Source organism: Hylaeus anthracinus, unplaced genomic scaffold (genome assembly GCF_026225885.1).
Source record: "Hylaeus anthracinus isolate JK02 unplaced genomic scaffold, UHH_iyHylAnth1.0_haploid 11997, whole genome shotgun sequence".
Taxonomy (NCBI): domain Eukaryota; kingdom Metazoa; phylum Arthropoda; class Insecta; order Hymenoptera; family Colletidae; genus Hylaeus; species Hylaeus anthracinus.
This window is the reverse complement of record NW_026534344.1, coordinates 4,984,443-4,999,584: the sequence shown is the minus strand read 5'-3', so window position 1 is coordinate 4,999,584 and position 15,142 is coordinate 4,984,443. Positions and strand designations below refer to the sequence as shown.

Genomic DNA, 15,142 nt, shown 5'->3' with positions numbered 1-15,142 from the left:
CTTTCTTTCTTTCTTTCTTTCTTTCTTTCTTTCTTTCTTTCTTTCTTTCTTTACTTTATTTAAGTTTAGGTTTAGGCGAGTGTTAAATATTTGTACCAGTCAGGATAATAGTCAATTGGAAATAGGACCGAAGATGCCTGCAGCAGCGGCACACGGAACAATAAAGAAATCTTTAATTCCTTTTTCTGGAAAATTCTGCCTAAGCACGTTTGTTGTTATCGATATTGCTCACTCGAGGATTAACACGTGACAGATAAATAATCTGTACTATCTACAGTTTTATTAGCAGGGATAACATTAAGCAATAACTGATAATGTATTTGTAAAGAATTTTCTGTTTGCGGCCAAGCAAACTTGGATAGTACAAGCTACTATTAGATTAGCCTATTGTAAGTTTTGTGGAATATAAACTACTCCAAATGTTGTCTGTTATTACTTTTGCGTGATGTAAAGCACTATTTAATCGGCAGTCTGTACACTGAACAGGTCGCCTCGATAATGGCAGCAATTTCGGCCCCGATTTCGCGCAATAATCAAGGTTCTACCGTTTCTTCAGAATAAAACGAGCCAACGGCAAGTTCGAAAAGGTCAAGTTTCCTGGTCTAATTGAAACGGACAACGTAATCGCATTTTTCTACCACGGACTGCTCCCGAGTGAAGCAATTTCAAGATTAAGCACAGAAGACAATGGTCGCCGACACGCCGCTGCGAGAGGTTGGAGCAAGATAGAACAGGTGACTGGACCTTCCTTTGTTCCGATCCGTTCGCGAGCCATACTGTGGATCGATCTGTCCGGTTTGGATCAGGATCGAGGATCTTCCCAGTATTATTGAACCTTCGAAGGCGGCGATGTGCCCTCACAAAGGTGGAACCCGCTGGAACAATGCGATCTTCGACGAGGAAGAACTCGAGAGAGCAGATAGCGACGGGGGGAAAAGAAAGAAGGAATATACCGACTACCGAAGGTCGTGAGAAGAAGGGAGAGGAGAGGAGAGGTCCAGAGAGAAGGGAAGAGAAAGAACGTCAAGAAGTCTGATGGGCTACCCGCCCAGAACGTCCATGCAACGTCATCGTCGGTGACCATAGCGCGGATGAGCTCTCTTAGGCTGGTATCTCTTGGATACTTTATGCCTTTCGTGCCAGACGAAGGAAATCGACGTTGAAAAAGTTGCATCGCGGAGTAGAAAGTGAACGAAATCGGTGCAGACGCGGTTTTAGTTCCTTGGAGAAACCATCGCTCGAGAGGGATATAGAAATCACGCTTAGCCGAACCGTCGCTAACCGAAACGCGGTATAAACGATATTATCGCACGATACTTCAATGTCAGTAATCAGTGTATTAGGTTGTCCAGAAAGTTGGTGCCAATTTTTAAGAAAACTTCAAAGGCACATTTGAATTCTAATATACATTTATTTATATGTGTATTTAAGGGACGTACATATATATGTTATTTGTTTTCAGCCATTTCGACATATTCAGACCTGCACTACCTATCAAAAATCGGCACGGACTTTTCGGACAAACCAATATTATCCGCGATTCGTAGCCTTCTAGTCTCGTTAATCTGTGTCATTTTAACACTTTAACCGCTTGCTAATTTGGAAAGAGCTTGTACTTTAGAATAGACCTCCCTGCATCTATATGTATAAGAACGAAGCCCTGACCGATTACAATCAACGTCCAGGCTAAACCCTCGAACCTAGAAAGCTGAAATCCTTTAAGAAAGGATGTTTCGATATTCAACCCATAAGGAGCAACATTACTGTTGCAACATTAACATCTAAGAAATTCGGTTGTCTATTTATATAAACACTGCCACATCGAATGCAAGTCACGGAACAAACTTTTGGGACAACCTGATGATATTTGCATACAGTTTTACTAGGTGTATCACAAGTAAACCGCGGATGTTTATGCATATTCATGTTTTCACGGATACTGAACAAAATTTGAAACATGAATAAAAGGTTGTCTAATCCTTTGAATGATTTTGCAATTTTGCATTTGCACACTTTTCATACATTTCTAGTGTTTACCATGTGAAATTTATTCACTGTCTTCCCGGTTGTCTACTTTTAACGTTCAGTTTCTGGAAACAGTCTTCACTTTGTAATTGTGGAATGAATGTCAGGCTAGATTAACATATGCTGATGTAGAAAATTCTTGTTTACAATGCAGACTGTTTCTGAATAGGCAGGTAGATAAAGTGTTAATAAAAAAAATACGCCTGTGCGCCAAAATGACCGATGCTAAAAACGAAACTACGTAAAGCGAGACTACGTATCTTGAGTTCAGTATCGGTATTTATTATAAGCGTTCCAACTATGCGAGCCATAGTTATTACACTGACGCTTTCTTCTTAACCCATTTGCATCACACGGAAAAGTGGAAAATTCGTTCTTATCGCCAATATTTCATTTGAATTCAATTTCCAAGTAAATTGCGCGCATACGTGAGCTCTGGTGATAGTGGCCAGACAAAATGCGCGGATATTTGCGCTAATAATGCAAAAGAGTTAATTATACATTATAGTGAAATATACATTTGTCACAGTGTTATGTATCGCTCTCAGTCTTCTTCTTTTCGCTGTCCCATAGTTTTAATACTGTTTACAGTATCTCTTACGTTCGTTTCTATATCCATTGGGACACGCTGACTCCCTTATAGCTCGATTTCAGTAAACATCCATTTCTTACCCTGAAATCTTAGTGGGAATTCGTGTCGACGCTATTGATTTTTGTATAATTAAATATAAAACGAGCAACGAACAAAAGGAAACGAAGAGATTATCGTGAAAGAATGGCAGACTTTTCCCACGTACGAGGAATTAGGCGAAAGACAAGATCGAAAGCCGATAGTTCGGGGTTTAAGGCATCGGACTAGATCATATCCGAGCGCGCGTGGGATGGTTCCCTTCTAACATAATCTCTTTTGGTGTCCACTGAGCATGGCTTCCGTGAGTTCTGCGGGATTATACCTTTGACTGATCTGTGTTTGAGCGATTACTATGCTGGAGGCCGCATGCTGGATCCTGATAAGAGTTCGAACGCGTCTACGTTAGTGGGCAATCTCGATTCTGTCGAATTTTATTTAACAAGAAACTCTTCTACGTATTAAAAGCACTCTCGCTTTACGTGTCCTCACTTCGATCTCTCTAAATCTTCTTTTTCTCAGTGTCTGGTTACGCGTGTCTTTACCGATTTTGTTTCGATTAAGAACGTCAAACTCTTCAAGAGACAAGAATATACGAACATACTGAATTTCGAATTATATTTAACACTATCCTTAAATATAATTAATCTCGTTTAACATCCTCTCCTTTTATGCATCTCCGCTTTACGTAGCCCAACGTACCCACCCCAATTCCCCACGATCTCTTTATTTTCTCTTCCCCGATGTTTCATGCATGCCATCCCTTTGTTTTGTTCCAGAGAGTCTAATTCTCCATGTCAATTTCGAATATATGAATGCATCGAATTGCGAACGATATCGAGCAGAAAATTTGAATATGTAAAGAATGTGGCTCCATTGCTCGCGCGATCCCTGAATACATGCATAAATCTTGTAAGCGCAACGCGTGCAACTTTTATTTGAAGTGAAATAGTCGAAGCAGAGATTGCAAAGAGATAGCCACCCCGAGTGCCGAATTCTTCTGTTAGTCAAACGAGTGGCGTCACCTTTGTTTAATGCCTCACAGTCGACTTCACGGATCGATACTGATCTATCGACACGGATCGCTTGCTCCTCGCGATTGTATCTAACCGAGTATTAATATGATCAAACCACGTCTCCTTTCTTTCTTCTTTGTCTCCTTCGAGCCAAGAATCCGACTCGAACAACTATCTCAAATAGTATAACTATGTAATAGTGTAATACTATGTAGATGATGGAATTAATTTTGTTCCTGAAACTAACTTACTATTTATTTATTAGAAAGAATAATTGTGCAATTTTAATGTCTCTTCAATTATAGTTCACCTATAGTTGCATCGTAATTGGAATCAAATTAAGGTATTAGAAGAATGATATCTTGAACATAACAAAATGGCTGGTAAATATTCTTTATTTAAACCAGTTGTGAACGATTGAATGCAAAACCGTAGAACTAATTTCGAATCCCAATAATTCCGGCATAATGTTTCCTCGCTGATTTTAAGAGAACGCATACACAGTCATATAGTCATACATTATTGAAAACAAAATGATGTAGCCATCTGTTGGAACAGAATCGTGGGACGTGCGAATTTGAACGACGCTCGGATATGTGAAAGTGGAATACAGCCGACATCCGATAAACAATAAGTCGTTAATCGCAAATTATGGCCTGTAGGCTGAAGAAAGCGTCGCAGATATTGTATCCATTTTCCAATCTGAATTACACCTTCGGAACGATCGATTAGAAACATATTGGGAAGATGATGCAGATACGATTTTACTAACCTTCTCGTCGGTCGCATTAATGGCTTCTAGAGCTTTCAGCTTCTCTATGTCGTCCTCGCTTCCTTTTTCCGATGTGCACGGTTTTTTCACAGTGGCAGATGGTTCCACCAATGTGAATCCGAGATCCACATCTTGTTTCCAAAGCACTTCGATCAGATCCATGTCCTGAAAAATAAAAAATTGAATTCTTGTTAGGAAATTTGAAAATTGTGTCGTACGATCAATTGGAAACCATGAGCAAACGTTTATCGTTATAATAACATCGCAAATGAGGACTTAAACGGAACCACGGGGAACCTGATGGTAATTCTTGTAATAACAGGCACGCTCTTAATTGATTAGTATCAAAGTCGCTCCACTTGATGCTCTTGCGAAACGAATTTTAATTTTTCAGATATTTCGATTAATATTCCTAATTTTGATATTCCCAATGTTTCTAACTCTAACAACGTTAACTAGCCACGCTGTTCACCAAAAACCTTACACAAAAGTAGGACTCAAACGTGCGCAGCTATAGATTTATCCCCCAAGCTATACATTATTTTCTACTCCACAAAAAAAAAAAAAAAAAAAAAGAAAATTGACGAATTCCAATTAATCGCGAAATCTATCGAATTACATTTATCTCGTAATAACAGCAAGGTTTAAATTAGCGAAGAAAATCTCTAGATTAGTTAACGAGGTTGAATACGAACTCGGCGAAGTTGGCTCAATTAAAAGCTACGGGCCAGCTGCCCTGACGATTGTGCTCCGTCATGTGATTGATCCCTTTTCCCAGGTTCTTTCTTCTCCTTTCGATCTCCTCTATTTAGAGATGCATCGATACTTGGCGATCATTAATCATGCACTTTTGTACACACTCGTCGATGAAACTCCCTTAGAGGGACATCCAGGCCCGCAACAAAAATAAATCTCGTGGATCGTGATTTGGATTACGTACAACGATACCGGCCTCTATCGAGTTATTAACATGCGTGGCACGTTAAAAATGATTCCACTTGAAAATCATTTGGATCGAACGCGAAAGATAATGTTGCTTGTGTGTCCGACATTTATTGGGAGCTACATATGGAGCTTAAATTCGATCGGAGTTGTCTTTTCTTCTTTAAGAATACGGTTCGGAGCTTGCGGAAAGTTGCAAGACACGTCCATTAATATGTATAGCACATCTGTTCCTCAAAAATTGTGTTCGGTGAAGTTTAAATGAGCTTTTTGTCGGAATAGTATTTTTCGAAATGGTGAGCACGATATCTCGAGCTCTAGTGTATAAGTTACATTGAAATTGTACAGTTATCTGTGTTTGTCAAATTGTTATAATTTCAACATTACCGGCTTGTAACTTTGTACCGGTTAGACTTGCGAGATTTTCACGAGAGTCTCTTTCTGAAGAGCATTCGATTTCCTATAAGAATATACACCGTCTCGTAATATTTCTGTTATTTCATTCTCGTAATACCAAAATCAAAATGCGAAAAGTTCTCTTTTCTATACATTTTAAGTAAGAGGATTCGACTTTTATACGGTGGTTACCTACTAGGGATTGATACAGAAAGCTACAATTTTCAGGGAATTTGTTTTTAGTTCATTCGAGAGATTCATGATCCTGAGAGCGTTAAAATTCGAAAGTCGCCCGTTTAGGAACCACCCTTAACGCGACAACCTAACGCGAGTGGGTGTTTAGCACCTGTTCGAGCAATTTCGTGGAGAATAGCAAGGATCGGTTAACGTGTACGCATGGACACGGGGTTAAGGACAGTGGTTGCCGACAGTCATTAATCTTTGAGCATCGTTATCGGTGATCGCAAATTTTAACACGGCGCATCGGAACCCAAGGGTAACGGATATGTTTCTGCATCACGCTCGATCACGGACGCGCCTTTGAAAATTACTTCACCGAGCGTGTAATTTGATGCCTGGAAGGAACGAGAAAGAAACGGAGGATGCGACGAGAAAGAGAGACAGCGTGGGTGTGCATACGAGGTCGGCCATGTTGGAGAAACAGCGGGATACCCGCCGCGCCCACAGTTGGGGCTACGCTCTCTTTCAGCTCTGCTCTACGTTGGCTCCGTGTTTCACCTGGCACCGCTGTCCAGGCTCCAATGATATCGACGCCTTTAATTTTTATTCGATTAGCCGCACGCTAAGATAAAGCGAGGAATACTGACTGGGGGAGGGACCAACCGACACGATCGGCTATTTGCGCTTTCCACCCTCTCCCGAGGTCCCTGATTCGTTATTGCCGACTTAAAAAGCCACTGTATTTAGAAAGCATTCTTCGATGGTAAACGTACGTGGTTGAGGAGTGTAGAGAAGGAATGATCATAGTTTAGAACTTGGGAAAAGTTATCCAGATTGAAGTACATATGGTTACACCCATCGCTTTACGTAGCGCACATGTATAATATTTCAATGTCTCTTTATACCTAGCAATGTTTCTACTGTAAAGATACAGGATTAATTTCTACGCAATAATCTTCAATTAGAATGTCAAGGCATGCAGCACGATCGAGTAGAATTCAAACTTTGAAATAATATGCAGACGATTCTCGACAATAGAAACGAATTTCTCGATCTAGTAGATATATTAACGATACATGAAATAATGAATGAATTGTAATTGAATTGTAGATATCAACGTGGTCACTAATAACCATGCAGTTGATGTGACCTTAAATAAAGTAATTAAATAAAAAAAAATAATCTTCAATTACTCTCTTCAATTAATCTGTTACACGAACAATAACGAGCAAAATTTGATGGCAACCGAACTTCATATATATAAATACGTTGTAATGACCATCAGGTTGAGAGTTTGGTTATGTATGTAGATACTTTATGATAGATTAAACTGAGGACTTCGAAAGTTGATACTTTAACTAAATAACGATTACATGTTTCTGCCTAATCTAGAATTATAAACAACTTGGTCTGAACACTCAGAACGAATACTCTAACAAAATAACGATTACATGTTTCTGCCTAATCTAGAATTATAAACGACTGGCTCTAAGCGCTCAGAATTAATATCTATACCTAATTTGAACAAAAATCGATGCGAAAAGAGAAACTTGAAAAGAAAGGCAACGTATCGTAAGATCAGCAATTACATGGTAGTAATGATCCAGCAGCTGTTATCTAATATCGATCGTCCCTTCGATCAGAGACGATGCGTCTTGTATGAATTTTTTAAGTCCAAAATAGAACAACCACAACGTTAAGATCTCGTGCCCCATCGCGATTAGTTATCTCAGAAAACATTTTCGCGCCCGATTGTTTCTTCAGGTTGGAACAACAGGTGCGACGATCTTGTCGATCTCGAATCAATCCGTCTTCCTAACAGAAAAGATTTTGCTTCTGCAGGACACGAGCCGATGACTGTACGTTTTATAACTCGCTGCATCGAATGTCGATCATACAACGCCGTGATAATGTAATTACTCTCCATTGTTGCTGACGGCATGCAGCAAAGGCGAGTCAACTTTCCGAAGAATCCGGGATACTTCTTTGTGGAAAGAACGGGTATTGTCGCGGGAACGTTACGATATCGGATCGATTGCGTTGGTATCGATGTAATATTTAATTCGAGTTAGGTAGTTGTATAACAGAAGCTTCAAGAATCAATAGTAGATCTTAATTTGTTAGAATTTAGAAGACGTAAAATGGACACGGAAATATTTGAATAGTGATAGCGACGAATTTATGATTGATATTTTGAAATGAAATTTTTTTAAATATCGATGCCTTTGCAGTTGTTTTTGCTCTCCGGTTCTAGCCAATTCTAGTTTCTTATATTTAAGCTCGATTCCTACGGTGGTTTTAGATTTATGAAACTCCTTGCTTTAATCGAGACGAAATCGTAAAATTGACTACAACACCTAACATACCAGTCCTGCATTTGTTTCTTCTTTACATTCATTTAGTTCTTGCTTTACGATAACACATCTAATGTTGTAAATAATTAAACGCGAGGACAGAAAATTAATTTCTGCAGCAAATAAATACGAGGAATACACCTATTCTAAGATACAGAAATATGTAATCCATACGAATACCAAACGAAAGAAGCTGCGTTCGAAGATAAATGCAGCAAGAGTCAAAGATTAATTATACCAAATGGCGGCTAGGGTCTCGGTGGAGTGGGTTGCCGGTAATAAGTAATCTTTACAAATTGGTGGGTAATCTCGTTATGGCATAACGCCACCACTGCCTTTCTTCGACCGACAGTTGTGCATTGAATGCTTCACAGCGCACCGCGCTTCTCAGCTAGTGAACTTGTTAAGATGTACCTGACTATGGGCGATAAATAGGCCTAATGGTGATTCTACCGTTAGGTTGACCAGGTATTATCCTCGATTTTCATGCCACCCTTTCCTTTCCGACCGGGGATCTACCGACAGCTTAGCTCTTTTGCCAGAAGCGAGGAGAGCCCGCGAGCGAATGGTTATTTTCTATTGCTTTCCCCTCGAAAAAAATCGTGAGAAGAGATGTAACAAACGTGGAAGAAGAGACCCTGGTAGAAAGTAGCATTAGGGAAAATGCTGTTAAGAGAAAATGCCGTAATAACGTTTCATCGTGCGATTTAATTTGTTTAGAATTGAGTTGTTAAAGAAAGGTGGAAAAATATGTCGGATACGTTTTCAAATAAAATATAAAACAAATAACCGAGGAAGATGATATTTAAACAAAATGTTCAAGCCTGCTGTATATAATAATGATAAAATAGTTCCGGGATGCTAGCACGTACATCTATACTTGGAATTATCTTTAAATACTTGCATATTTAGATTGGGTGAAAATATTCATAAATAAATAACCAACATTGGCCTACAATCTACTAGAATTAAAAAGAACACTCTTAATAAACGATGGATCGTTGAAGAATATATTTCACAACATCTCAAACATCGTCATTCTTTAATTACGATCACGTGTATTTACATTTAAACTGTAAAAATCTGATGTACCCCATACAATTTGTGGTTTATTACAAATGACAACGATTATTTTGGAAAATCCTTTACTACTTCTCTACTTGAACGAACAAATTCTCAAGAAAAATCTTTCCGCGTTGCTTCAGAGGAAACGACTCCATGGTAAATGAAAGGAAGGAACCGTGGCGAATGATGTTCCTCAAATCCTGCCCCGCTGTTCATAAATTACTTAGTATTCGTGTAGTTACGAGTGGTTTTGGACACTTTGCGGTAGACCTAGATGGACGCTGACCGCTAATGGGTCCCATGGGTCACGCCTAACTTCGGCTCTTCCAGAAAAAGCCTTGGAAAAGATTCCTCGGAACGTTTCACGTATTATGCACTTGTGCCGAACGTGTAGATCTCTCTTTATTTTTTATATACTTTGTGGAACATTAGGTTAGGTATATTATCTACAAAGGGTTAACCATGGATGCTATCTAACGCCTAACAACGGAAAAATCTGATTACGATGCGACAGCTATAAATTACTCGCAAACGCAACGTTTTTTTCGCGAATGCTGATGCGTTAGTCGATCGGGGGCCTGAATTGCCGTGGGTTCGTTTAAAAAATTAAGCAACTTTCCAAAGGCCGAGCACGCCTCGTCGAGAGAGTAGATTCAAAAGCATAAAGCATTAATTTCCTGATTTTAATTAATGCGTCGTGCACGCAGCCGTACAATAATGGCGACCGAACCTTCGCATGCGGAGGGGATAAAGGAGGGGGAAAGAGGGAGGCGCAGCTAAAAGGGGAATTTGATTAATGATCCTACAGGATCTGGGGAACGCGGGGCGAGGGGGAGGAAGCGTATCCTGGGGACGCCTGTCTTGCCACAGAGCACCGATCACTAACAGAACATACCTCCATTCCGCATAGTACATTTTTCACACTTTTAAAATACGGGACGATCCTAGCAACTTGGCCAGACTATACAGCTCTACTTTGAACAATAAACAAACATAGAAGAAAATCTCTGTAAGAAATATCTTGCGGTTGCAGCATTCAAGAAATAAAAATGAAACTCCTACCAAATGAAAATGAATTTAAAAAATATGGATGAGTTTACGATTGACGCGTTACGTGTTTAATCTCTTGAGGGACCAATTACTTTATTTGAAATAAACACAAGTTCAAGTTAATATTTACCCGTGACATTGGGTAAATTCAATTATATATATATATATATATTTAGTTTCCGAGTTCTTTTATATATAATCGTTTGAAAATAGTCATTAGAATCTTAAATAAATATATATATATGCGGATATATATATTAAGATTCTAATGACTATTATTATATATATATAATATTATATATATTATATATATATTTATTATTATATATATATATTTATTTAAGATTCTAATGACTATTTTCAAACGATTATATATAAAAGAACTCGGAAACTAAATCTACACGTATGTGCCAGTTGAAACAGAAGAAAATTTCTGAAATATATTTCCTTCGATCTGAAAAGCTTTCTAGCTCAGTTATAGCAATACAGTTCTGTTTAAATAAATATTAACCTCCTGCTATCTATCAACAGTATAATTAGTGAAAATTGCGAACAACAAATAATGTAAAAGTTGAGAAACATTCCACCTGGAAGTGCGCAACGATTAAATTTAGATGGATGTTTGAAAGCCGGGGAGGAAAGTTAATAAAACGCGTTCGCGAATCCCTTTAGGAATCGAATGAAAAGTAGTTTCTTCTGGCGATCAACGGCCTACGTTCGCCTAAGTAATGGATGTCTTTCAAGCTGGGCGACAGGAAAGGCTTGCAGAGGAAATTTTATTAACCTCCCTGAAACAAAGCACAAATACGAGCTGATGCATCAGAGTAAACATTTTAGTCGCCGCTCCTCAGCTAAACAAACTGAAGTTGTAATTCATCGAGGACTATGTACATTGTAACATGAACACCTTGGAGAAATTAAAATTCCACGTGTCCTTAACGCTGTATCTATCGGGAACCTATTTAAAGGATTTTTAATTTAGCGTATATCTACGGGAACCAATCAACTGTGTCAGGATACATCTTTGAAGTCGATCTAAGCTTAGCATTCGTGGCAATAGAATAGAACAGTTGCTTAGCAACTCGAGGAGCCGATAGATACCAGAAAAGGAGGCCTCGAGTGCAAAGGGTTGATTCTTTGCGATCCTACATATGTCGAGTGAGGCTCGACAAAAATCTACTGAAATCATAAGATTCGAAGTGCAACGGGTTAGCAGTAAACTATAAGCAGAGTTTCCTATGAAATAATTAGCACTGTATTCTAGCACCTTTGATCTAACTTCTTAACTAAGTTTGTCCAACTCCGTTGGTCTCCTCTCGCGAAACGATTGGCGTCGTTTTGTCACCGATTGGTTGGAGAAGGGAACGAAGAGGATCCCTAGCACCGAAGGAGGGCGTTGGTGGGAAGATGGATCGCTCGGGAGGGCTCATGAAAAATAGTTGCGCCACTGTGGATGTCGGCTGGAGCCAAAGCAGCCCCTATCTCGTGTCCCATCGACGTATCATCAATGTAATTCCTATAATGTATCCACGCAACTCCAACTGGAGAAAGGTGGAGGGAGGAATATAATCAGAGAAAGGGGAGGGAGAGGATAGGAGAGGAGGACGCGTATTTATGTCGAGGGATACATCAGAGGCAAGCGGCCAGGGGCGGTGCGTCTACAAAGGGAACGACGACGGTGCCATCAGGATCCTTCACCCCAACAGGGGCGTAACGCTATCTTTCTCCCCCTCTTTTCAATCCCCGTGGCGCAATATCCGAACTCCCAACACCGCATGTATTAGATTGTCCAGGAAAGTTCGCCCAAATTTTCAACTCGAATCTATCAGAACGGTTGGAAACATGATACATCTTTAGAAAAAAAGTTTCGTTAGCATACATCAATTTCTGTCGATTTTATACTCCGTTGAAAAAGGAAGGGAACAAAGTGCATAATATAGGGATTTGATACCAGAGATGGGCAACACCTTAGACTTCGAATAATTCTGAAATTTGCCGATATGTTTGTCTCGTTTCCTTTTTTGAACATTTTCCAAAGAAGGAAGACACACATCGATAAACTTCAGATTTATTCGAAGTCTACGGTTTTGCTCATCTGTGTTTGATACTTATTGGGTTGTCCAGAAAGTTCGTGGCAATTTTCAAGAAAAATTCAAAGACGCATTGGAATTTTGATATATATTTATTGTATCATACAAGTACCATTTCGTTCCACAACTTTTGCACGTTTTAAGGGATGTACACGTGTGATTCGTTTTCAACCGTTCCGATATATTCATACCTGTACCACCTAGCAAAAATCAACATGGTCTTTCCAAACAACCCAATGATATATATTTTGTAAATCGTACAGGTTGTGCTCTCTATATTTTCATTTAATATTACATTTCAATCAATTACTTTCCATTTTTGCAAACTTTATGTTGTTATTTGCTAAACAAAGCAAATTACACAAATATTAGATCGCGTGGTCAGTAAATTTTCAGTAGTATTAGTCTAGCAGACGCGTTAAAAGTCTCAGGATTAAAACAGGAAATCCTACAGCCCCCGTCTAACGATACAATATCAGCTAATTAGTATAAATTTTTGAAGAGGTGGAAAATAGACTCTTCGACATCCGATTCCGTAAAAATTTTTAACTAATAAATACGCGCAACCCTTCCTGGTACCGAGAAGGTTAATAATAATTCTTGACCAGCACACGGCGCTCCTTTCCAAAACGCACAAAAATGTCGCCTGTGATTAAAGCAACGAGATCTGCCAAGTGGATTTTTTTGAGATACCGCGCGATGGATTCAAAGCTTGTAATTACGCCCTGAAGAAAACCGGTCTTGCGTGTTCAGCGATTTCACGATGGACGCCTACAGCCGCCATTAGTGCAAATAAGGTCCAGGACTGTCGGACTAAATAGCCGAACTAATCATGCTGGGTACCCTTGGAAAAGTACTTTCGAAAGCGTTAATTATTCGGACAGACTCGATTCCACCATGCTAATAACGACATACTATGCTAGATGTTGGGATAATAAGCACCGCAAGCTGCGCGGAGAGCTCGGATTCCTTTCGAGTAGTCGTGGCTTTGAGAATCCGGCTAAGCTCTGTGGAGGGAAAAAATTGATTTGGAATCGAGATAATCAGAAATAATCATTTTAATACACCACGAGTAGGTGTGGTTAGGCGTGGATTTGATGTGTTTCGTTTTGCAAAAAGGAATTTACAGGAGCATAAAAGAATTTAGAAGAATGTATGGAAATTGAAAAGAATGTAGATAATATATTTTGTGAGTTTGTGAGCCGCATCTGCGAAACTATGTAGAATTTTAGAAGGAAAGAGTTTGTTGTTTAACATTCTAATATTCTCTTAGACATTATTAAAATTCTATTCCCTGCTAAAAATACTTATCTATACAAAATTTCTGTTCAGAATTGACAAAATGTATAGTTTGATAAGGAAGGACACACTTGTGAAATTAAATTAGAAGAAAGAAAATCGTATCACGAAATCCATAGCCTGATTTCGATTTTAACACAGAAATGACGTAAAAATGTTAAGATCGACAGAGACAGGTAGCGCATCGCGTTTATTTCTCTTTTTAGGTGTTGCACGGCCATCGGTCGGGCTCCTCGACTCTATCTATAATATTTGCATGGTTACAACACGTGATTGTGGAAAGTCGCAAAATATGCCACAAACTACAGAAAGGAACAGATGTTAGGAACGCTTTGATTCGTCGCGAGCTGCGATTCTGCGAGAATCCGACTCGAAACTGCAATTCACGATGCAATCTCTAGGGAACGGGCATCGATCAGAGGATCTTCCTCGACGTCAAAATATTTCCAGAAGACATTTCACACGGTAGGACAGAATCGTTCGATCTAACGGTGGCTGTCCGCTAAATTTTGAATCCGTTTTCCCAGCAGTTTAAGAAAGGAATCGGCCACGACAGTTAATCTTTGGAGAAACATTGCGCGCTTCGAAAACTGCCTTTGAAGCTTAACGTTCTTCTCGAATGGGATCGTCTGAACAGCAAATATATATATATATAATAAATAACTATATATATAATAATATATAATGTCATATGATGACATAAAGTTTATTATGATCAATAGTTTATAAAATAGCTTAATACAATTTGAAATTAGTGTAGACAGTGATTCTAGAATAAAATTTTGTGACGCTTTCTTTTCGAAAAGAATACGTTTGAAAATTTGTCGAGTACGCGTGTACTTGGAGCAACTTCGGCTCTACGGGTTTCATTGCCGATCATAAGGATAAGAAGAAAGTACATTGCACTACCAGCTAAAGTAAAATCGATGTAAGAGATATCATCACGTTGACAATGTTTGTAAACATTGCAAGAAGCACGAAAGTTACTCTCCTACTGAATCTGAATCGAGTACATGCGTACTCGACAAATTCGCAAACTTATTTTTTCCGAAAATAAATCACTCGCTCGTACCACCGGTTACGTGTGACCCTGTATATAAATTATATTAAAGTGAATCAAAAGCAACGCATATATAACAGTACGCAGAAGCTATTGTCAGCCCGTATTAATCTATGTTAACGTATGAAATATTCTTCTAACCTTCGAACACTTTTTAAGGAAGCTGCTAGTTGAAGCGATAACAACGATTTGAAAAATATGACGTCTCTGGTGTTCCGATGGTCACGGAAAGAAGGATCCGAACTTACTTGCAGCGGGACGACGG

At 39.1% G+C, this 15,142-nt stretch overlaps 1 protein-coding gene across 6 annotated transcripts in view; it reads right to left on the bottom strand.

Annotated features, from left to right (window-relative positions):
- LOC128889837 (segmentation protein cap'n'collar) overlaps nt 1-15,142 on the bottom strand; it is a 99,241-nt gene that overhangs the window by 64,681 nt on the left and 19,418 nt on the right. For all 6 annotated transcript variants that reach the window (XM_054147847.1, XM_054147851.1, XM_054147845.1 and 3 more), the window contains exon 2: nt 4,442-4,606. In XM_054147847.1, the coding sequence (XP_054003822.1) occupies nt 4,442-4,606 (165 nt within the window). The remainder of the gene's footprint in view (nt 1-4,441; nt 4,607-15,142) is intronic.